Source organism: Dermochelys coriacea, chromosome 11 (genome assembly GCF_009764565.3).
Source record: "Dermochelys coriacea isolate rDerCor1 chromosome 11, rDerCor1.pri.v4, whole genome shotgun sequence".
NCBI lineage: Eukaryota > Metazoa > Chordata > Testudines > Dermochelyidae > Dermochelys > Dermochelys coriacea.
The window spans coordinates 60576160-60599674 of record NC_050078.2 but is presented as its reverse complement, the minus strand read 5'-3'; the positions used below and the strand labels follow the sequence as shown (position 1 = coordinate 60599674).

The 23515-nt window shown below is 43.3% G+C and overlaps 1 protein-coding gene across 4 annotated transcripts in view; it reads right to left on the bottom strand.

The window, feature by feature from the left end:
- Window positions 1–23515, bottom strand: part of STRADB (STE20 related adaptor beta) — a 33716-nt gene that overhangs the window by 4319 nt on the left and 5882 nt on the right. For all 4 annotated transcript variants that reach the window (XM_038422383.2, XM_038422381.2, XM_038422380.2 and 1 more), the window contains 8 exons: window positions 21680–21735; window positions 20640–20720; window positions 10038–10137; window positions 9061–9182; window positions 8459–8567; window positions 7014–7137; window positions 3940–4111; window positions 3310–3414 (listed from right to left, as the gene is read on the bottom strand). In XM_038422383.2, the coding sequence (XP_038278311.1) occupies window positions 3310–3414; window positions 3940–4111; window positions 7014–7137; window positions 8459–8567; window positions 9061–9182; window positions 10038–10137; window positions 20640–20720; window positions 21680–21691 (825 nt within the window). In that variant the 5' untranslated portion in view covers window positions 21692–21735. The remainder of the gene's footprint in view (window positions 1–3309; window positions 3415–3939; window positions 4112–7013; window positions 7138–8458; window positions 8568–9060; window positions 9183–10037; window positions 10138–20639; window positions 20721–21679; window positions 21736–23515) is intronic.

Genomic DNA, 23515 nt, shown 5'->3' with positions numbered 1-23515 from the left:
GCAGTGGAAGTGTTGGTAATGCTGCTAAGCGTAAGCATGTGTCAATATCAAAAGGTGGAATTTCTGCAGAAATTGGAAAAGGGCACAGTGGTACGTACCTTGTGTGAGTTTTACTATGTAGGGTCATCTACAGTGTATGATTTGAAGAAACAAAAGAACAAAATCCTTAAGTTTTTTGCTGAAAGTGACAGTGTTTTAACAACAACAAAAAGAGTGTTTGTAAGACACTGAAGGAGGGGGAATGCAGCAATTTAGATAGTGTGCTTATACGTTGGTTCAAGCTTTGTAGGAACAAAGGTGTTAGCATTTCAGGCAAGATGATGATGGCACAAGCAAAAATATTCCATAAAAAAACCTTAACCTGCCACATGAGTGTGACTATTCACAAGGGTGGCTTCAGAAATTTAAAAAAACTGGCATGGCATTAGTCTGTCATGTGTGTGGTGAAAAAAGAAGTGAAGATATGGAAGCTACCGCTAAGTACGTTGACAAATTTGCACAAATGAGAAGTTATCTGCCAGGGAAGGTATATAATGCCGATGAAACTGCTCTCTATTGGCATTGTATGCCTAAAAAAAACCTTTGGCTACTGATGCAGAGGAGCCACCATCTGGTACGAAGGAGTCAAAGGACAGGGTAACTGTCCTTGATTGTAGCAATGCAGCAGGCACACACAAATGGAAACTCATGGTTATTGGGAAAAGTGTGAATCAAAGGGCATTCAAAGGGGTAAAAATACCCCAGTGATATATCATGGCAACAAAAAGGGATGGATAATGACTAATCTATGTCTTGAGTGGTTTGAGAAATATTTTGTACTGGAGGCAAGAGCCCATTGCACCTCGGTAGGTCTGGATCCAAAGTGCCAAATTGTGCTGATTCTCAACAGTTGCTCTGCCCACCCTAACACAGAGCTGCTTGTCAAAGATAATGTGGTGGGATTGTATTTACCCCCAAACTGTTCCTCACTGATTCAGCCTTGTGATCAGGGTATCTTATGATTCCTGAAGTGTATGTACAGGTCTGAGTTTCTGCACCAATTACTAGTATTGCTTAATGATGGGAAGAGTTTGACAACATTTAGGAAAGAATTTAACCTCAAGGATATGATTTGGACACTAGTTAGAGCCTGGGAAAGACTAACTCCGTCTACTCTGAAGAATGGATGGCACAAATTGTGGCCAGCCCTAATGTTTGAGGACAGTCCTGACATCAATGACGCGTCCGAGCTCACTGGATTTCAAGTGTCTGAAAACCAAAACAATAGTGAGTTAATGGAGTATGCCAGTGGTACATCCCACCCTGTAGTGCTTGAGCTAGCCAAGGGTTTGGGAGAGGAAGATTTACTAGACTGGATGGAAGTCGACAAAGATGCACCAATTTCTAGTCAAATGACGGATGAAGAAATTGTGCAAATGGTACAGCAGGGAAAAAACAAAGATAATGAAGTCAGTGATGGTAATGAAGATGCTGCAGAAAAAATTTCTATAGATAAATGGATTAAGTTGGCAACAAATTTAACGGAAGGACTGGAGCAAAGACATTTCATTTTTGAGCAAGAGATCATGTCTCTCGACATGACATGAGAAAAACTCATTAAAGAAAAACCAAAATACATGGGACAAGCCAAGCTGGAAGATTGCTTAAAGGTAGCGAAGAGCAGTGGTGAGGTCGAAAGTCCTGTTACCTCCACTTCATCTACTCCGGATATACCTATAGCAGAGACCCCAGATGTAACTCAAATGTAATTTGAGTTAGCAGTTCTTATCACATCACTTTGGAAGTGGAATTCAGGCATCATTTTAGGTGAGTAAATTATAGATTTACCTGTATTATCTTTCTTTTTCATATTATTTTGTTTTTTATGCTTTATCTATGTATTTCCTTGTGTCAATACAGTAAAATTGTATAACACCACTAACACTTTGTTATGAAGAGAGCCGGTAAGCCTTGGCTAGGCGGTGTTGCAAACGTTGTTCCATTTATTCACCTTGGCGAGATGAAAATAAAGAGACCTACCTGCTACAATATTGACCTCCCGTGGTTCGGCACTGGTCAGATCTTGAGGGTGCCAAACTAGAGCGGTTCAACCTGTACCATGCCTTTCTGTATACCAATGGTCCCTAAGGACTCCCAGGGGAAGGGTGAGCAAGAAAGTGGTATTGTGGTTAAGATGTTTTGTATGATCTACTCTTGTTGGCTTTCTATGGTTTTGTATTGAAAAAGAGCAAACGTGAGAGTGTGTGTGAACTGCTTCTGGAAGAGGATGTGTAAGTATTGGGAGTCCAAAGAATCATCAGTGTGCTCAGAGGGGGTAGGCAGCTGGACAAGATGGTTCCTTCTTTCAAAAGTGTGTCACACAGGTGTATGCCTAAGGCAGCGGTTCTCAGGACAAATTTTTAGTGGCCTTAAAGTGCGGCCACCAACTCTTGCTGGTGGCCGCTCTCACCCTTTTCCCTAAAATACTTAATTAACTTTAGGAAAAACAAATAAATATGCACATATATATGTTCAAATCATTGTAATTTTTTTTTTGCTAGCTAGTAAGTCTTTTAAAAGTGATATTAACAAAACATACAAGTATTGCTTTTCACAACAGACTTACTCAGCCCTGTCAAGCCTTGGGATAAATTAAGCCCTGGATGGGGGGGGATCGGGGAAGACAGCAGGGCCAGGAACAATGTGGGTGGGTGGGAGGCAGTGTGGGGGCTGGAGCCCAAAGCCCTGTGGCCAGAGCCTGCTACACCACTGCTGCCACTCCAGAACTGAAACCTGAAGGCTGAGCCCCACTGCCCCGGGGAAGGTGGGGAACTCACCAGCTGGCTGGTTCTCCAGAACTGTGCCCCAGGTGTCTCCAAAGGGGGAACAGGGCCCAACCCCTGCTGGCACCTTAGCAATCAATACCAAGACAGTGCATTCAGGAGCAACAGGGAGGGACTACTCACGACTTTGCCCCCATAACAGCCCAGGAGGCTGTAGCCACAAGAAAAGCTCCTGGTGTCTGCATGCAGCCACGGCGGCTGCATTTGAGAAATGCTGGCCTAGGGCCCATAAAATTGTGGTAATGGCTGCACCCTGGTCAGGCTCCAGGGACAGAGCTTTTGTAATAGGACCTTTCAGAAAAACAAGGAGTTGGAAGCTTCTTTGACCTAGGAAGCAGCATGTATGTTTGACTTTTTTTTTTTTTTTTTTAAAAAGCCACCCTTTAATATATTTAGTAGTAACTTTATTATTAGACAGTATTCGTAAGAGAAAAATAGTCCTGTGAATGAAGTTTTGAGAAGGATTTAAGAGTATTTAATGTTTTACCTTTGCACGAGGCATATCCTGAAATGGTACATATCCACTGGCTAATTCACATGCTGTTATCCCCACACTGTAAATGTCAGACTTCACATTATATCCATACAAATCCTGTGGGAGAGAAAAAGCATATCAACTCACTGGGAACTACTGAATATGTACTGCAAAAATATGCATGTGTAGATATAATACAGGTTCAAGACCCAATCCTAATATCCCATAGCCAACAAGTTGCGGATGAGCTGCTTATATAAGATTGGGCCCTCTGACTGTAAGAATGATTTAATGCACACAGCTTTTGTTAATAGATTTCACAGTTGATATTTGTACAGAAGAGAGTGTTAAGTCAATGCAATTATTTTCAGGTTTCCATGGGGAAAAAAAGTGTCCATTAGGATCATGTCCTTTAGAACCTTTATAACAAACAGGCAAAAGGTAAAGATATTAAGCTGGGTGGGTCAGCCATAAAGCCACAATTTATTTTAAGGTTCCTAAACAAGTTGTACACAATCTAGTTTGGAAGTTGCAAATGAATAGCCTTTATGGCTCTTTCAGAAGCCTATTAAGTACAAACTTTAAAAAAAGGAAACAGCCATATCCAGAGACTCAAGGCAAAATGAATTGGTTTATACTGACCTGTCTCAGTAGCTCAGGACTCAGCCAAGGAAGTACTGAAGTACTAAAATGGGGAAAATCATACACAACCTTTGACTTCTGTCCATTGTTAACTAAACTGTAGAGATGTTTTAAGCCAGACAGAGAAACCAGACCATCCCCTGAAATCAGAATGTGGCTAGCTTTCATATTCCTGAAACAAAGTGATAAAATGTAGTTATTAAAAAAAACCAACCAAACACTCAAATGAATCCACAAAAAGAAAAGTACTTGTGGCACCTTAGAGACTAACAAATTTATTGGAGCATAAGCTTTCGTGAGCTACAGCTCACTGCAGCTGTAGCTCATGAAAGCTTATGCTCTAATAAATTTGTTAGTCTCTAAGGTGCCACAAGTCCTCCTTTGCTTTTTGCGAATACAGACTAACACGGCTGCTACTCTGAAACCACTCAAATGAATGTTACTTATTACTACACTAGAAAGCCTGCCATATATTCATAAAATATTCTGAGATAGTCAGCTATAGCATGATCATGTGGTCAGACTGAGAGGCTTGTTAAAGATGGGTGAAGAGAAACTATATAAACACTGAATCCCTTATCCAAAATGCATGTTTACAAAACCCTGACTTTGCTATCTGAAGCCTTTATATGGTGTTCATTCTAAAAAGTAGAGTTTTACCTGTATATAAAATCCCCCCCAAACAAACATTTTTTGGGGCACATACACACCCACGGTGCCTCATAGAAAGAGTTTTGAAACACTATTTGAAAAGGTAGATATCAAAGCTAAGGTTCTGCATGCCACCATAGCTATGTCCTCATTAGCATTCACATACATTGGCATACAGGTATTATAATACAACAAATTAAACTCTTCCCAACAGTCAGTTTTATTTGTAGTCAAATACTCCCTAATGGAGGAGACAGTCAAGCTAGCATGTATGTAAAGTATATATAGGTTCTCTCTCTGTGTCAGTGAACATGGTACTCTGGCACCTGCAGTCAGCAAGTACAGTGAATGGGGGTAAAGGTGCATTCACAGAGCTATACAAGGAAAAATTAAGTACATATATTGGGGCATCTGCATAGAGAGGAGATCAATGTGGAATAACTGGTTTATAATGGATTTGGGGGTATGGGGAAGGAGAGTCTCTGAACTGTATTCTGGAGTTAAGATACAAGATGCTGTTATCTCTAGAGCAAGGTTGGATCTTTAGCTAGTGTTCGGTGATTTGCATGTCGGATACAGTGAACACTGTATGAGAGAACAGATACAGAAGAATGGATGTTGGATATGTAGAGAGTGGGCAGAAATATAAAGTTTCTGGTCTACATGCTGAGGTGAACAAGGAAATGAAGTCCAAATTAAGGTTTGTTTTCGAATTATTCCTATGCATTTCAAGACTTGCCTTATTTTAAAAATCTGTAACTTCCTAATAAGGCCCTCATTTTAGTTTATGGTAAACATATTTCCAGTTTTGAAGCAGCATCATTGTGCTACTTCAGATTTCTGGTAAATTAAAGTTAAAGAACTAACAAGAAGTTTGCTTAAGACCAGACTGTTCTTGGAGGTAAGAATTTGTGTAGGAAACTTGACTTCCACTAAAAACCATGACGTCTGACGTGGAGTTTCTGGACAAAGTTCTTATTTTTAAAAATAAGACATTAAGAGAAGTTCAGGCTTTTTAGAAATCTTTGGGAAAACTTAATCTTTTTGGAGTTCCATAGCTCAAAAATGCTTTCACCATGAATCCTCATCTCATTAGAGGCTATATAAAAAGTTTTTTAATGAGTGAAGCTTTTTAGGAAAGTGGAGTGAAGTTTCAAGTGTCAGCTTTCTAATCTTAAAACAAAAATTTATAACCTTAACTAGGAAGTCAATGCTGCAACTTGTTGACTAATAAACACTGGCTAGCATACATATATACTTTGTTGATAATACTACCCATAATATATGTTCCAAGCATTTCAGTATACATAATATTAAGCATTAATATAGCAGTTTTATATAGCCCAAATTGGCCTATACCTTTATTATAAATCAGTTCACTTATGCTAAATATTACATAATAGCTTGCATTAGCTGAAGTAAACTTTGGCTTACGAAGATAGGAAAACTGTCAGTATCAGGACATTTAATTGTTTTGTCATAGCAACAGAAAGGGAGTTACCCTCACAAACCTATTTATCCTGGTACAAGCCTAAGAGGTGTCTTTACACTCGTTAGTACCTGGAATGCATGGGTTCAGAACAAGAGATAACTGGGTACACCATGATACCACAAACAAGATAAAAAGCTGATTAATTCAATTCAGTTGCAGGTGATGTATACAGTTCCTTTTTCTGGTAAGCAAGTAAGTTATAAAAAGATTACTGCAGGGATGTAACTTTGGGGAGCACACCTTCTGTGTAAGGTGAATGTAATATTGCTGCACAGGACTGTCCTTTGGAGACTGGCATTGTATAGAATATATTTTCCTGTGCCATATTAATAAACCTGACTGGTTATTTGGTCTCTTGATTATATTTCATAACAAACAAAAGTGTGGTCAAGCAACTGACTATACAATTTATCAACAAACTCCATAACACTACTGATAACTTGGAGTGCTTTACATCTCCAAAGCACTGTATAAATAGTAAAAGATCAAACAAGTGCTCCCATTCATCCAGCCCCCGGAAAAGAACAATTAAATTGAATAGCAACACATTTAGAATGGATAAAGGGAAGTTATTTACAAAGCATTATAGTTCCTCTGCAATGTACTGCTGCAGAAAGTCATTGTAGCAAGAAGGCTCAAAAGTGATTAGACATTTTATAGGAACGAAAGTAGTATCTTCAGCTAAACTAGCTATGCCAGAGAGCCTGGAGGGTATCAAACCAAGAAAATGCTCAGAGAAGGGCATGGGTCTACTCCACAGCACTGAACAATCCGTGAGTACCAAGAGAAATGGGTGTTGAAAGGGAGCTCCCCTTCCTCTAAAGCAATCAGGCATAGGCTTCTGGTAACCTAAATAGACAAATGAGTAGCTTCAGTTTGGAAGCTTGTGTGTTGCTGTAACTTCTTACCTACGGTTTTAATTGTCTCATACCTGTGAATGTAGCCATTTTGGTGCATGTAATTTAACCCTCTAACTGCACCAAACAGAATGTTTCCTATCAAAGCTTCACTCATTCCTTCAGGGAAGTAGGTCCTCAGTAGATGACTAGCTGAATCTGAAAAGAAAAGGAAAAAAATCACGCTAAGCATTCAGGTCTTGTTAGTGACAAATCTTTATTCCGACTATAAGACAGCACTCTCTCCACTGTGCATGTACCCCCTAGAACAGGGGAGGGTAAACTTTTTGGCCTGAGGGCCACATCGGATTTCCGAAATTGTATGGAGGGCCAGTTAAGGGAGGCTCTGTGCCTCCCAAAACAGGCATAGCCTGGTCCCTGCCCCATATCCCACCCCCCCCCCGCTTCTCACCCCCGACCCCTCTCCCAGGACTCCTGCCCCATACAGCCCTCCCTGACTGCCCCCAGAACTCCCACCCCGACTGCCCCCTGCCACCCCATCCAATCCCTCCTTTCATTCCTGACTGCCCCCCCCGGACCCCTTCTCCCTGACCGCTCCCGGGACCCTTTCTCCCTGACTGCTCCTGCCACCCCATCCAACCCCTGCCTCCTTCCTGACTGTCTCCCCGGGACCCCAGCCCGCATTCAACCCCCCTGTTCCCCACCCTCTGACCACCCCGACCCGTATCCGCACCCCTGCCCCCAACCACCATCCCAAATTCCCCTGCCCTCTATCCAACCTCCCCTGCTCCCTGCCCCCTTACAACGCTGCCTGGAGCACTGGTGGCACTACAGCCACGCCGCCCAGAGCACCAGGACAGGCAGCCGCGCCACCTGGCTGGAGCCAGCCATGCCACCGCACAGCACAGAGCACCAGGTCAGAGCGCGGCTCTCCAGCTACGCTGCCCGGCAAGAGCTTGCCTCCCCGCCACCCAGAGAATTGCACCGGTGGTGCAGTAAGCTGAGGCTGTGGGGGAGGGGCTGGGGGCTAGCCTCTCAGGCCAGGAGCTCGGGCTGGGCAGGAGGGTTCCGTGGGCCGGATGTGGCCCACAGGCCGTAGTTTGCCCACCTCTGCCCTAGAAGAAACATTGTTCTCTCTTCACAATGACTTATACAGGGAGGCAACTGCTGAGGAAGAAAGTCACCTCAGAGTATATCACTGAAAGAAAGTGATTCTCCCAGTAGTAAAAGATCACAATGAAGTCTACCACATCCTAAGTCATGTTTCCATGAACTGAAAACCAGCCGTTTCACCCCTATAGCCAATCCACGCTGCCTTCTAAGAGAAGCAAAATTCATAAGTCTGGCACAGAGGAACTAGGACACATCCAAGGTCTACAAGAGAAGAGATGCTGAAAGGAATATAGAATTGCTCTGTCTCGTGCTCTTCCATAGCCACAAGCCTGGTGTTAGAGACTGAGCTATCTAATCCAGAGTTAATTCAATAAGCTTTTTTCCAAATTGTAGTTACAATTCTTACTATAGGCCATGAACGGAGAGATGACCCAAAGCCAGCTGCCAGTAGTAAACACTGTCCAAAGTGTCATTATGTTGGGGTGCTGGAAAAAGTCAGATAGCACCACCTCACTCTAGAGAATTAAACAAAAGTGAGTAAGTTATTTGGAAGATAATTATCTTGACTGACTTCTTGACAAAAACCTTAATTACACAGGTCCTCAGTAACTTTAAGAAAGTCAATTTTGTAAATGCAGTTCTACTAGCTAACAAGTTTGGAGTCCCACTATGTAGGTTTCAGATGCTGTGCACATCTTGCAATAGAAATTCAAACAAATTGTTGAAGCTTTCGATGTCTAACTGAACTGCTGTTTTATTGTTAATTCTGAGTCTCTTATTCTAGTGAAGAGTACAGAGTTTGTGTTTCAAACTGGGATATGTGCATGACTAGACAAATTGTTGTACTGCAGAAGACTTCAGTTTATTCTCTAGTGCCTTATCAAGGAGCCACTTAATTTAGTGTGTACCAGTTCATATAACAAGGCTAACTCTGGTACTGATTAACTGCATATACTCATATACATTATAGTTCCTGTGTCAGACATCTATACAAGTCCTACTTTTTACCTGTAAAGCTTTCAAATGTTCTTCAGAGCAGCTTTCTAAGTCTGTGATCCTTACAGCCACAAGCGTTCCTGTAGGTGTATGCCGGGCAAGGTAGATCGAAGTTAAATTGTTGAATCCTCTTCCTGTAAGCAGAAGCAAACCAACTGCCTTTTGTTAACATTATAAAAGATAGTTTTTAAAAGAACCCACAAATTGCTTCATCACTTAGTAGTCAAACAGTCCTAGAATTCTAACACACTGCTGCTGACTTCAGTGAATCTATGGCTTTAAGGGTGCAGTTAACAGTGCATGCTTACATGTAACATCTGCCAGAAAACTAGTCAAGCCATGTTTGTTGCTTTTGTTTAGTCTAATCAAAATTGTTTAAACAAATCTTATTTCTCAGGACCAATGAAGTGTCTTACAAATGCTGACTTCTTTGCTGATGTCCAACTTGAAGAACTACACCACTGGCACTCACTCTAAACATAGTGATGCAGTACAGCCATCTTTAGGACCATCTTACCACGCCTGCTGACTGATAAGAAACTGTCAAGTGCCACATCACCAGAACCACAATGCTGATTTGCTCTCTCTTATATTTACAATCAATGTAACAGATTTAGAGTGGTCACCTGTTAAAAAAAAAATATTAGCAGCAAGATGAGCGGAAAATCTCTTCTCCAAATTGGAATAGAGATATCAAATTCAGGCAGGTTTTTGTGTATTTTATGAATTTCTATTGTATGTTTTTAAACATTAAGTGAAATTCACAACACTAGAAAAATAATCAGCTAAGATCAGAGGTCAAGAAGTGTGTAAACATTTAGAGAGTTCTTAAAATAGTTTTGGGTGGCTCTATAACAAGGAGAACACATGTTTTCTCAGCTTCTAGTTTTTCCCCCATGGGATTTTTTTTTTAAATATATATAAAGAATGGCCATTTGCAGGAAAAATCTTGGATGGACTAAGCACATTTCAGCATAGAACTAGATTACCTATTTCCACCTGGAGTTCATAATGGGAGACGTCAGAAGAACAACGTGCCTTCTCATTTCTTCCATAGGGATGAATCCAGGAGAACTCAGGTTCATCGGCCTAGTAGTGAAAGGATTAGTTTTTAACATTGGTACACACATTTGTGTATGTGTGTGAGTATATGTAAAAATAAATAAATACACATTTGTGCAAATGTGGGGAAGGGGAAAAAAATCAAGCACTCAATTCTTAACATTCAAGAAATTAAGGTGGTTCTTCGAGTGCTTGTTCATGTCCATTCCAATCAGGGGTGAGCATGCACGATAGCTGCAAAATTTTCCCATAGCAGCATCCGTCGAGTCGGTCTGGGCATCCCCAGGAGTCATGCCTTTATGGTGCTCAATATAGAACCCTGCTGACCCGCCACCTCCTCAGTTACTTATTACCTCCAGTGACAGTTAGCTGGAACTTCCCTGTGCTATTGTCTCAGAAGCGCATTTAGCAGTCTACATACATAGTTTTCCTTAGCTCTGTAGTGTTAAATAGTTAATAGCCCTCAGTGTTAGATTAAGTTTCCTTTGGGGCGGGGGTTTCCCCTCCTACGCTCTCTCCATGCCGGGATCTCCAGGCTTCAAAGCCTGCGGCAAGTGTATGCCCAGAAGCAATCCTCACACTTTGTCTTTGAAGTGTTTAGGAGAGAGCCATCAGAAGGATCGTTGTGCCATCTGCAAGACCTTTCGGCCCAGGACATTAAAGGACAGAGATCACTGCCCGAAGGTCCTGTTAATGGAGGCTGCACTCAGGGCCAATCATGGGACGGCCAGGAGGGCTATTTGGCCTGGGTCTCAAGCTCAAAGGGGGGCCTCAAATGTAGATACTTGTTAATTTTTTGGCATTTGATAAGTTTCGCAACTTGTTTTTATGCTCATCCCTATCGGACCAAAATGTGACACACACTCAGCTTAGAGTTGCAAATTTAAGCAAATAAAATGTGATTTGGTAAAAGACAATTTTGTTAACTAATATAGATTTTTTTCATATTAAAGAGTTTAAAATGTTCATAAAAATAAAAATATCTGTTCTGATGGCACAAGATTAGACCGTGATGAATGTGTCCACTCAGATCTGCTGATTATATAAACAAACCACTACTAGTGGCTGGTGCTGCATCAAGTTCGTGTTGAAAGGTAGAAAATTGTTACATTTTAGTGTCTTTATAGTTTTATGTCTAATTGACTAAGGAATTATTTGTGAGTGAGAATTCCTCACTGTTATCTTCATGTAGTAGCTAAAAGAGGTGACTGGTTGGTTGGTTGAGCCCTAGCTTGGTAGCTTGGCCATCATCATAGGCTTTCGCAGTCTATAGGCCCAGATTCAAGGTGAAAATTTCTGAGAACAATCTTGTACAGTGAATTTTGTGAGTGCACACATTTGAAATTTTTGGACATTATCCCTCTGTCTGTATCCGTGTCTGTGTTATATATATATGTCATCCCTTTGTTTTCAGCTCAGCCTGTTATTTTATACCTTGCGTGCTTGAGTTTTGATTCAGTGATAAGGATAATAACCCGACTGACTGTTTCATTTTGTGTTCTTAATTAGTATTCCTTCGTTTTAAGTCTTTTCAGCATTTGCATACCATTCAGAATTTGCGTACATGTTTACAGTAGAAGATTTCAAGTGTAGATAAGCTACTGATTTACAGCAGAATATTTCAAGTGTGGATCGGCTACATATTTACTTTAGAACATTTCAGGTGTAAATAGATCAGATCACTATGAAGAGAAGATTTGAAAGTGGTGCAAGCAACAGAGGTGAAAACAACTGAGTAAATCAGCGCTAAGAGCTCAAAGCCAATAACTTCATTTCTCAAACCACTGGAAAACGCACCTTACCCAACAAACAATGCTACAGATAATGAAAATTCTGCAACTGCAACAGGTGATATTTCAATGCCAATACCTGAACATGAGGACAGTAGTCAAGAAGGAGATATGCCAACAGTAACAGATGCAGCAGAAGATTCTGCGTACGATCAAGAAACTGAACAGCAACAGGAAGATGTAAATCTTACACAGTAAGAGCAATTCATGAGTACTACAGGTTTGACTGTAACTGACATTGGAATTAGTGACAAGAGCAATGCTGCCCAAATGCAATCTTTTCTTCAAATTAGTTGTTTTGAAATTCCAAGTAACATTCCACGAGATGCTGATAATCATGCTTTCCCTACTTATCTGCTGACAAAAACTCTTCTAAATGGCGAGACCTGCACAAGAGACTGACTATCTCTGTACTGTGCACCCTGCCTCATTTTGAACAAAAGTGCTGCAAATGCATCAGTTCTCTCTGATCAATCAGGATGGAGCATCAACAGAAGTTGGAGGAAGTTGAAAGACCGAATACCATCACATGAGAGTTCAACATAACACAAAGAAAACTATGTTGCATGGAAATCAGCCAGTAGGGCAGCATCAGCTGAAAGTTCAGTTGAGAATTTACTCTTGACTGAACTCTCTACAGAAACTAATAACTGGAAAAAACTTCTTGAGTACATCCTGAATGTCATCCTTTTTCTTTCTGAGTGGGGACTGGCTTTCTTTGGTTCCAGTCAACGTATTGGTGATCATGTAAATGGAAACTTTCTAGGCATAGTTGAGCTCCTCAGCAAATATGACCCACTTTTATCAGAGCATGTTAAACATGTTCGAGAATTTCAAGGGAGTCAAAAGCGCATGCAAGTCCGTTATCTCTCCACACGCGTACAAAACAAGTTTATTGAGCTTTGTGGGTCATTTCTACAAACAACAATTCTTGATCATAAGCTTTCGTGAGCTACGGCTCACTTCATCGGATGCATCTCACGTAGCTCACGAAAGCTTATGCTCAAATAAATTTGTTAGTCTCTAAGGTGCCACAAGTACTCCTTTTTCTTTTTGCGAATACAGACTAACATGGCTGCTACTCTGAAACCTGTCAACAATTCTTGATGAGATTCAAAATGCCAAGTATTTTTCAATCATTGTTAATGCTACTCCAGATTGTTCTCACACGGAACAGACTATTATGGTTATTTGATATGTTAAGATAGCTCAAAATTTTCAATTGAAGAAAGGTTTATTTTGTTTGAAAATTTCACGAGAAAAACTGGAAAAGAAATTGCTGCTCAAGTACTAGCAATTCTAGAAGGTTTTAAGTTAGCTTTTCAAGTCTGCATTGGTCAAGCCTATGACAATGGATCTAATATGGCTGGGAAGTACAAAGATGTAGAAGCAATTCTGCTTGAGCGTAATTCAAACTGTATTTTCTCCAACTGTGGAAATCACACACTAAACCTTGTAGGTGTTGACTGTGCTGAATCACGCAAGGAGGCAATTACTTACTTTGGAACTGTTCAGCAAATGTACAATCTCTTCAGTAGCAGTCCACAAAGGTGGGAAATTCTGAAGCAATATCTTCCTGTTTCACTGCAGGATGTCCAAAACTAGATGGTCTGCATGAATTGGTGTTGTTCAATCAGTAGCACAGCATTTGAATTCAATGAGAGGCTTTAAATGAGCTTGAATCTCTCAATCTCACTTCACAGGCTCAAACTGAACTTCAGTCTTTTCAGAAGCACATGTCCAAATTTGAATGCATTCTTATGTCATCTTTGCAGATGAAGCTACTTACAATGATCCACGAAACTAACTGTTAATTGAAGCATGCAATGCTACACTTGATGTTGAGAGGGATAACACTGAAAGTTTTATCAATGACATTCTACAGATTCATGAACAATGGGATGCGATCCTGACTGAGTCCAAATTAATAGCACAGAATATTGGCATTTCATCTGAGTTCTCCACCAATCGCAACTTACCTACTGAATCTGATGCCGAGCAGCATTCCTTCCTTGTCATCTTCCTTGTCATCATTGTGGCACCTTAGAGACTAATAAATTTATTTGAGCATAAGCTTTTGTGAGCCACAGCTCACTTCATTGGATGCATGAAGTGAGCTGCAGCTCACGAAAGCTTATGCTCAAATAAATTTGTTAGTGTCTAAGGTGCCACAAGTACTCCTTTTTGCGAATACAGACTAACATGGCTGCTACTCTGAAACTTGTCATCGACTTTATTCAGTCAGGTTTTACACTTCGATTTGAGTCACTGCGACTAATTTGTACCCTTTTTGGGTTTCTTTGGCAGTTCAACAGACTAAGTAATGAAGAGCTACTTTCTATAGCTGAACACTTTCAGCAACAATAGAACAAAGAAATATCAAAAAATCTTAGTGACGAGGTCATCTTCCTCAAATGAATATGTTCCACGAACTTTAAATTGGATTGCAAGCCCAAGGAATTGCTTCAAGAAATACTCAAACTTGAACTCTCTGGGGTGTTTCCTAATATCACAATTACATTGCGTATTTTTATAAGTTTGCCTGCATCGGTGGCTTCAGGTGAATGCACCTTCAACGTGTTGAAGCAGGTAAAGAACGATCACCATTCAACTATGGGACAAGAGCGTTTGAATGGGCTCACCGTGCTTAATATTAACTGTGACATTGCACGAAATCTAGATTTTTCCTCAATAATTAGTGCATTTGCACAGAAAAAAGCTAGAAAAATATTTGTTACATAAAATAATTTTCAAATTATGTCTCACTTTTTTTTTTGGTGCCTTATTTTGTTTTCATGTGTCATAATTTTTTATTTTTATTATGGCTAAGGGACTCAAAAGCTGGAAGTGGCCCAGGCCTCTCTGGACCTCTGAGAGGGCCTGGCTGCACTCCGCCCCCAGTCCGACCCCGGTCAACGGACCCTGCACCGAGTTCCTCTTCCTCGATGCGGAGCGCTCCGGCACCATCAGCATGAGCACCGGTGCTGAGTAAGTACCAGGACCCATGGCACCATCCTGGCTCCACTCATGGCTCTCATGCCACATACGGGCACCGTTCTCAGCCGCTGGTGCTGCAGAAGAAGAAAAGGAGGCCAGACAGGAGTTGTTCTCCCCCGGCTACTCTTAAGGAGCCAGCCATTGTGAGACCCAAGTTGGGCCACACTACTTCTGCTCCACCACTGATGACAGTCATGTCGAGTTCTGCCTGTGTGGATGGGCAGTTGAGCCTGGACCCTCCTCATTCGCCAGCTTGCAGCTCATTCGCCAGCTCATTCGGGAGCTTGCACTTCCTTTCGACTCTGGAAGTGTTCGAGGGAGCCCAAGAACTGCTCCATCTCATGGCACTGTTCTCCCCTCCTAGATTGTACAGGTCACTGGCACTGGTTGCTCTCCGAGCACCTTCAAGGGGAAAGCCCGTCATGATGCCCTACGGATCTCCAACCCCGGTGCCCCACTCTCTGGCATCGGAACAGATCCAGCAGCTGTGCTGGTTCCTGAGTCCTTGGCACAAACAGTCGGCACCTAGAAATAACGCTCCTTTGTGTTCCTCTTTTTCAGACACCTTGGAGTCTGACTCCTATCGGTTCCGTAGGAGTAGGAGCAGACGGTCCATGTCAACATGGGACCGGCACCCTTACCCGGCACTGTGGCCCGCACAATGGCAACCCCCTGGCGCAATGGCCCTTTTTGGACTCCTGGGCTTTTCATCAAAGCCAAAGTCGGAGCCAAGGGTCAAATTCCAGGGCGACATAGGTGGCCTTGGCCACGTTTGTACCCCCTCCAGCACCGTTGGCATCAGCAGGATCAGGGGTAGCCCTGTTGCTACCCGGCACCAGCATCTCAACGCCTCTAGCGTGACCTGCACTGGACCCATTTGTTTCGGCTCTTAAGTCTCGAACACTGATAACAGCCCCAGCACCGACTGCAATTCCGGTGTCAATGATAGCCTTGGCACCACTGACACTTTCGGCATTGGCATCAGCGTATGCAGTCCCGACACCCAAGGGCACAATACCATCCAGGTCAGCAACGGCCCAAGAAATCCAGGTGCCGTAGGACCCCTTGGGCGTGGAAGGAAGGGAGCAGCCATCCCTTACGGGGGTCTCTTCCTTGTCCTCACCAAACGAGACACTGGTGGGCACAGTACAGCCCCAGCCCTGGAAAACAGTAGGGTTCTACAGCAGTTGGTGTGGTGGGTTGCCCAGGGCCTGGGCATTCAGGTGAAGGAGGTAGTGGAGGTCGCAGATCCAATGGTAGACATCCTTGCCCCTTCCGGACCTGCACATATTGTCCTGCCTCTTACAAAAACCATCTCTGACACCACAAAAAGTTTGTGGCAGACCCCAGCCTCATTGTCTCCTACAGCTAAGCACAAAGAAAGACGCTTCTTTGTGCCGCATTTGTATACCCATCCCCCACCGGATTCTCTCATTGTTGATGCTGTCAACCAATGTGAATGCTAGGGCTTCCAGGGACCGTCCCTGAAGAATCAGGAGGCAAAAAGGACTCAACCTTTATGGGAGAAAGGTCTATTCCATGGGCAGATTGTAGCTACCCGCATGATGGCTACGGGCATAGCGCTGAGAAGGGGGCTCTTGGTTCCAGGTCTCAGACCTCATACGGCAGGCCCAACAGACTATTTAGGACCTCCCATTTGAGGGTTCGGCTCTCTTTTCTGAGAAAACAGACAAAAGGCTGCATAGCCTAAAGCAGTGGTTCTCAAAGCCGGTCCGCTACTTGTTCAGGGAAAGCGGCTCCCCTTCCCGCAGCCCCCCATTGGCCTGGAGCAGCGAACCATGGCCAGTGGGAGCTGCAATCGGCTGAACCTGCAGATGCGGCAGGTAAACAAACGAGCCCGGCCCGCCAGGGGCTTTCCCTGAACAAGCAGTGGACCGGCTTTGAGAACCACTGGCCTAAAGGACTCGAGAGTCACTCTCAAATCATTGGGCCTCCATAATTCCTCTATACAGCGGAAGCATTTTAGACCGCAACCTCCGCCATGCTTCTACCAGCAGAACCATCAGGACAGTTCCTGGAGGAGGAACAGGAGTGAGAGGAAAAGGTCACACCCGTCATCAGGTCAGGACTCTAGCCATTCCAAGCCATCTTTCAGCCCGAAACAGGCCTTTTGAAGGTGCAGTCGAGGACGGCACACCAAAAGAAAAACTGATTTTACCCCGCCTTACCTTTTCATTACGACTATCCCCTTTCTATTGTGCTTCGTCCCTTTTCATTTCAGACTCCTGGGTGCTTCACACACTAGCGACGGGATACTCCATCCAATTCTGAGCCCTCCTCTTCCACCCTCCTTCCCCGTCCCCCTTCAGGGACCCCTCTCACAAGCAACTCCTTATACAGGAGTTTACTCGCCCCTTCCAATAGGGGCAGTGGAAAAGGTCCCTCAAGAGCAGAAGGGCAATGATTTCTATTCTCGGTATTTCCTAGTACCGAAAACCAAAGGCAGGCTCAGGCCCATGCTAGACCTGCGAGAACTCAACACGTTCATGAAGAAGCTCAAGTTCCACATGGTCTCTTTGGCCTCCATCATCTCTTCACTGGATCCAGGAGACTGGTATGCTGCCCTCGACTTGAAGGACATGTACTTTCACATAACACTAACTCAGTCCCACGGAAAATACCTCAGGTTTATGGTGAACACCACCTGCTACCAGTTCACAGTCCTCCTATTTGGCCTGTCAGCGGTACCCTCAAGTATTCACCAAGTGCATGGCAGTCGTGGCCGTGTTCCTGCACAGGTGACAGATACAGGCGTTCCCATACCTCGACGACTGGCTGATCAAGGGCCAATCCAGGACTCAAGTAGAGATGCAGGTCACCTTCCTAAGAGCTTCTTTAGATGAACTGAGTCTGCTACTGAATGAGGGTAAATCAATGCTGTCCCCGGTTCAAAGGATAGAATTTATAGGGGTGGTACTGGACTTGACATACGCCAGGGGCATTCCTTCCAGGAGTGAGATTTCGAACCATGGGCGACATTAGTCGAGGTCTCAGACAGTTCCTCACCACCACAGCATGGTACTAGCTGAAACTTCTAGGACACATGGCAGCCCGTATCTATGTAGTATAGCGAGCCAGATTCAGACTTCAACCTCTTCAGTCATGGCTGGATCAATGTATCGGCCAGCCCAGGACAGTCTGGACAGGACTGTAACCCTGCCTCGCCCAGTACTCAACTCCCTCCTGTGGTGGCTCGACCCGCAGGTAGTATGTACAGGAGTCCCTTTCACCAGCCCTCAGCCATCCCTCTCGCTAGTGACGGACATGTCAGACTTGGGCTGGGGTGCACATTTGGGAGACCTCAGAACACAAGGCCTCTGGTTTCAGACGAATCTCACTCTCCATATCAATATGAGAGAGCTGAGAGTGGTAAGCCTAGCATGCCAGACTTTCCAAGCACGCGTAGCAGGGAGATGTGTATCAGTGATGACAGACAACACTACAGCAATGTTTTATATTAACAAACAGGTGCACTCTCCTCTGTACCAGGAAGCCATCATGCTGTGGGACTTTTGTATAGAACACTCAATACACCTGCAAGCATCGTACTTCCCTGAAATACAGAACAAGTTGGCGGACCATCACAGCAGGTTGTTCCATGGCCATGAGTGGTCCCTTTGCCTGGACGTCATGAACTCAATCTTTCATCAGTGGAGTTTTCCCCAGATAGACCTGTTCGCCATGTGACACAACAGGAAGTGTCAGCAGTTTTGCTTCTTCTTGAACGACAGCCTGGGCTCCATCACAGATGCGTTCCTCCTCCTATGGGGAAGCAATCTCCTGTATGCGTTCCCACCCATCCCTCTCGTTCATAAGGTGCTCCTCAAGATACAGAGGGAAGAAGCTTCGGTGATTCTGATAGCTCCAGCCTGGCTCCGCAACACTGGTACACATCACTCCTGGAAATGTCCATGGAAGCTCCAGTCGCCTTGCTGCTCTTCCCGGACTTACTAACTCAGGATCATGGCCATCTCCAACATCTGAACCTAGAGTTGCTGCACCTCATGGCATGGAAGCTCCATGGCTGAACCCAATGGAGCTCTCCTGCTCAGACTCAATTAGGCAAGTCCTCCTGGGCAGTAGAAAATTCTCCACCAGGGCTACTTACCTTGCAAAGTGGAAGAGATTTTCAATCTGGTCAGTGCAGCATCATTCATCTCTGTCACTCACCTCTGTGACACTTATATTAAACTATCTCCTCCATCTCAAGCAGCAGGGACTGTGCGCGTTGTCAATAAGGGTTCAATTGGCCGCCATCTCTGCCTTTCATCCAGGTGCAGAGGGCCACTTGATCTTTGCCAAATCTATGGTCATCCCGTTTCCTTAAAGGGCTCGACAGGCTATACCTGTAAGTCTGGTAGCCTGTCCCAGCTTGGGACCTCAATCTGGTCCTTTCCAGACTCATGGGACCGCCCTGTGAACCTTTGACGACATGCTCCCTGCTCCATCTCTCATACAAGATAGTGTTTCTGGTCGCGATAACCTCAGCCAAGAGGCTGTCTGAGCTCAAGGCCCTGACTTCAGAGCCCCCTTACCCTGTGTTCCATAAGGACAAGGTCCAGCTCAGACCTCACCCAACTTTCCTCCCAAAGGTTGTCTCCCAGTTTCACATCAACCAGGACATCTTCCTCCCGATGTTCTATCCTAAGCTACACTTGAGCGGCAGGAAGCAAAGACTTCACTCATTGGACGTCCACAGAGCGCTAGCCTTCTACATCGAGACAACGAAACCATTCCAAAACTCAGTGCAGTTATTCATGGCAGTGGTGAACAGAATGAAAGGTCTTCCTGTCTCTTCTCAATGGATTTCATCGTGGATCACATTCGGCATCCAGATATGCTACAACCTGGCAAGGATGCCTGCTCCTTTGATCACTGCACACTCTACCAGGGCTCAGGCCTCTTCAGCGGTGTTCCTGCCGCAGGATCCCACCCAGAAAAATCTGCAGAGCAGCAACACGGTCCTCCATACACACTTTCACCACACACTATGCGATCACCCAGCTGGCCATAGACGATGTGGCCTTTGGAAGAGCAGTTCTCCAATCAGTGAACGACTCGGACCCCACCTCCTGAACTTGGGCTTGTGAATCACCTGATTGGAATAGACATGAACAAGCGCTCGAAGAAGAAAAAAATGGTTATTCACCTTCTTGTAACTGTTGTTCTTCAAGATGTGTTGTTCATGGCCATTCCAATACCCACGCTCCTACCCTATGTTGGAGTAGCTGGCAAGAAGGAACTGAGGGGGGTGGCGGGTCAGCAGAGCTCTATATATATTGAGTGCCATAAAGGCGCAACTCAAGGTGGTGCCCAGACCAGCCCGACAGATGCTGCTATGGGAAAATCTTCTGGCTACCGTGCACATACACACCGGATTGGAATGGACATGAACAACACATCTCGAAGAACAACAGTTACGAGAAGGTGAGTAACCGTTTTTCTCTACCACAGTATGAGACTTGGTGACATTGTCCATTCAGAATTTTTCTAGTACAGATTGAAGAGTAATGCATTAGGGTTTAGATGTAAGAAAAATTGGAATAGAAAATACTATATATATACTATAAAATTCTACCCACAACCTTGCCAAGTTAACTTTGCAATAGTACGCTTAATCTTTGGAAATTCCTCACGTACAGTGCTCGATATTTCTCAACCTTACATTTTTCCATTTAATTTTGCAGGTTAACTCTTTAATCAATTGGGATTTCTTCTTACCAAGTATTGATGGATGCTATTTTCTGATTGCTTTTCTTGTCTGATTGATTCAACTGTTGTCCGCAGAATACAGGAACAATCCTTGAAATACATAGTACTGTATCAGTAAGTGAATTGCAATGGACGTACTATAATCAATAGAGTATTATGAGGGGGACACATTACCCAAAGTTGATTACCCAAACATTACCATGTTCCAGTTATCCAGGATGTCATCAAAAAGAATCTCTGTGCACATCATTTTAGTGCAGTGGTCCCCAAACTTTTTTGCTTATGCTCCCCCTCTTTTCCCCCTCTGGTTTTCCCCTTCCTCCTTTTCCCCCCACCCAGGAGCCGGAGCTGGGAGAGGGGACAGAGCCACCATGGAGAGCCGGAGCAGGGCCCCACTTGGAGCCAGAACTGCAGCTGGGGCTGCAGTCGGGGCCAGGAGCTGAGCTGGGGGCAGAACAAGGCTGGATGGCACTCCCTCCCCACTCCCCAGGAGGGCTGGCCTGGGCGCCGCCACAACCCACCAACGTTCCTCCATACCCCACAGTTTGGGATCACTGTGTCAGATAGTCTATTGATATAAGTAAACCAGGAAAAGAGAGGGTGGAAGAGTGCCCCTGAGAACAGTAGCACTTAAGGGCCCAGTGCAATTGCCCTCATCCATGCCATTTTTCTCTTCTACTAGGACCTACCTTTCATAGCGGAAGAATACATTGTTTAAAATTCCAAAGCTGTTTAAGGTTTTTCTTATTTTAATTTTAACATTAATGAGCCCCACTCTAATAAGAGTGAACAGCAACAGGCTAATCAGCTCTCTGAACTATTCTGTGGAACTATTCTAGAAGAGAAACTCACACTCTCGTGAACCCTTTGCTAGCATCTACATTAGGAATTTGTTATTGTTTACTGCTAGAATCCCTTGAATGGAGTTTTCCCTCAGCAAATAGTAAGAAATTTCACCAGAAGTTTTATTTCATGATACATGATTGAACTTCAAGGTGCAACTGTCAAAAACTATGGCATAAAATAAGCCATATTAAATGTAGACTTACCAAACAAGACATGGAACTGCTTTAGTTCAGGGAAAGGTCATGCACACCCATTTATCCTAAAAATAAAATATGACAGTAATATCAATGCACAAAGGAAGTATTTCTTTACACAACACACAATCAACCTGTGGAACTCTTTGCCAGAGGATGTTATGAAAGCCAAGACTATAACAGGGAACAAAAAAGAACTAGATAAGTTAATGGAGGATAGGTCCATCAATGGCTATTAGAAGTGTTCCTATCCTCATTTTGCCAGATGCTGGGAATGGGCAACAGGGGATGGATCACTTGAGGATTACTTGTTCTATTCATTCCCTCTGAAGCACCTGGCATTGGGCACTGTCAAAAGACGGGATACTGGGCTAGATGGACCATTGATCTGACCTAGTGTAGCCGTTCTTATGTCAACCCATGACCCAATATTGCAACAAAATCCAAATCTAAATGTCAGTCTCTCCTCTTAGACACAAACTATGGGAAGTCCAACATTTGACATAAGAAGTGTCATCCAAGCATTCTCCTCTGCTACTAATTCAGTCAGTAAGTACATAATGGTGAAAGCTTATAGTATGGCTGCAAGGGACTTGCCTATTCTCATCAAAGTTTCTGGACACTAGTTTTAAACAGTTTATAGTGGCACTGGTCAGACATACTCATTTGTATCATATAGGCAACCTCATCCTATAAGCAGTTCCCCCGTTCTAACTCATGTACTTGGACTCGCTCTTTGAACAGGTAGATTGGTTACCTACAAATCATCTACAAGAACAGAGGCACTGAATTCATTGATCATTGACAGTGTGTAGGGAAGAAAAACACATTGTTATTCCAATAGAAAGGAGCACAGCTGGCTAATCAAGTTCCAGCTACAGACCGCAGAGCTTGCACTCAAGAAAAGCAAGCCAAAAGCAATTTCATACTGCATTTCTGAAGTTAACAGAGAAGATAAAACTGTTGTTAGACCTAGTTAGAAAAAAGGGGGTCCCAGGCAGGTATACAATCACTTCATTGTACCCCAACTACTTGAGGCTAAAAGACATCATAATTTAAAAGGAAATTCAGCATTCACCACCAACTCTCATGCCCAGAAAAAAAATTAGGCTATTAGAGTTCTTTGAAAAATCTGAAAACATGAAAAAACAGAAATACAATTATACCATCTCCAGCTGAAACCTGTTCAAGTTGATTAATTTGCACAATGGGAATACTAGAATGATTTTAGCAAATGTTATTTTTCTACCCTTCTGTTATTCTTAGCCAAGTTGCTGACCATTGGCCTACTAGAATATGTAGTTCCATTTTGATGTGTAATAATTAGGTGGAGAGAAACAGCATGTCATGGGTAGTGTAAAGATGCTCATTCTGTAGTGTGTTAGCACCTCATTAAGTAGCGAGAGCTGTTGATTATCTAGTACACTATGTTTCTCTAAACAAAAGCTAACTGTTATAATTATTGTGTTGTCCCTGATACTTACTTGGCAAGGATTTGTAAACCTGTTAAAATGTTCTAAACAAATATTAAAAAAAAAAATCATGTGGAGATTGTTTGAAAGATATCATCTAATTTCTAGTTACCAGCTCATTTTTTCCCCAAAATTATCACTAACCAGCAAACTTTGGCTCTTGGATCTGATCTAATGATAATAATTCAAGGAGAGATTTTCAAAAAGGCACCAAAAAAATAATCAAGAGTATCCTTGAAACGGATGAGGATTTTTTGGTAAACCCTCTAATTTTTCCAGAAATACTTAAGTGAGATGCCACTATTTTATTATCTACATGCTAATTATTTCTACAAATCCCTCCTGGCCAAGTTGAAATTGATCTAATAAAGAA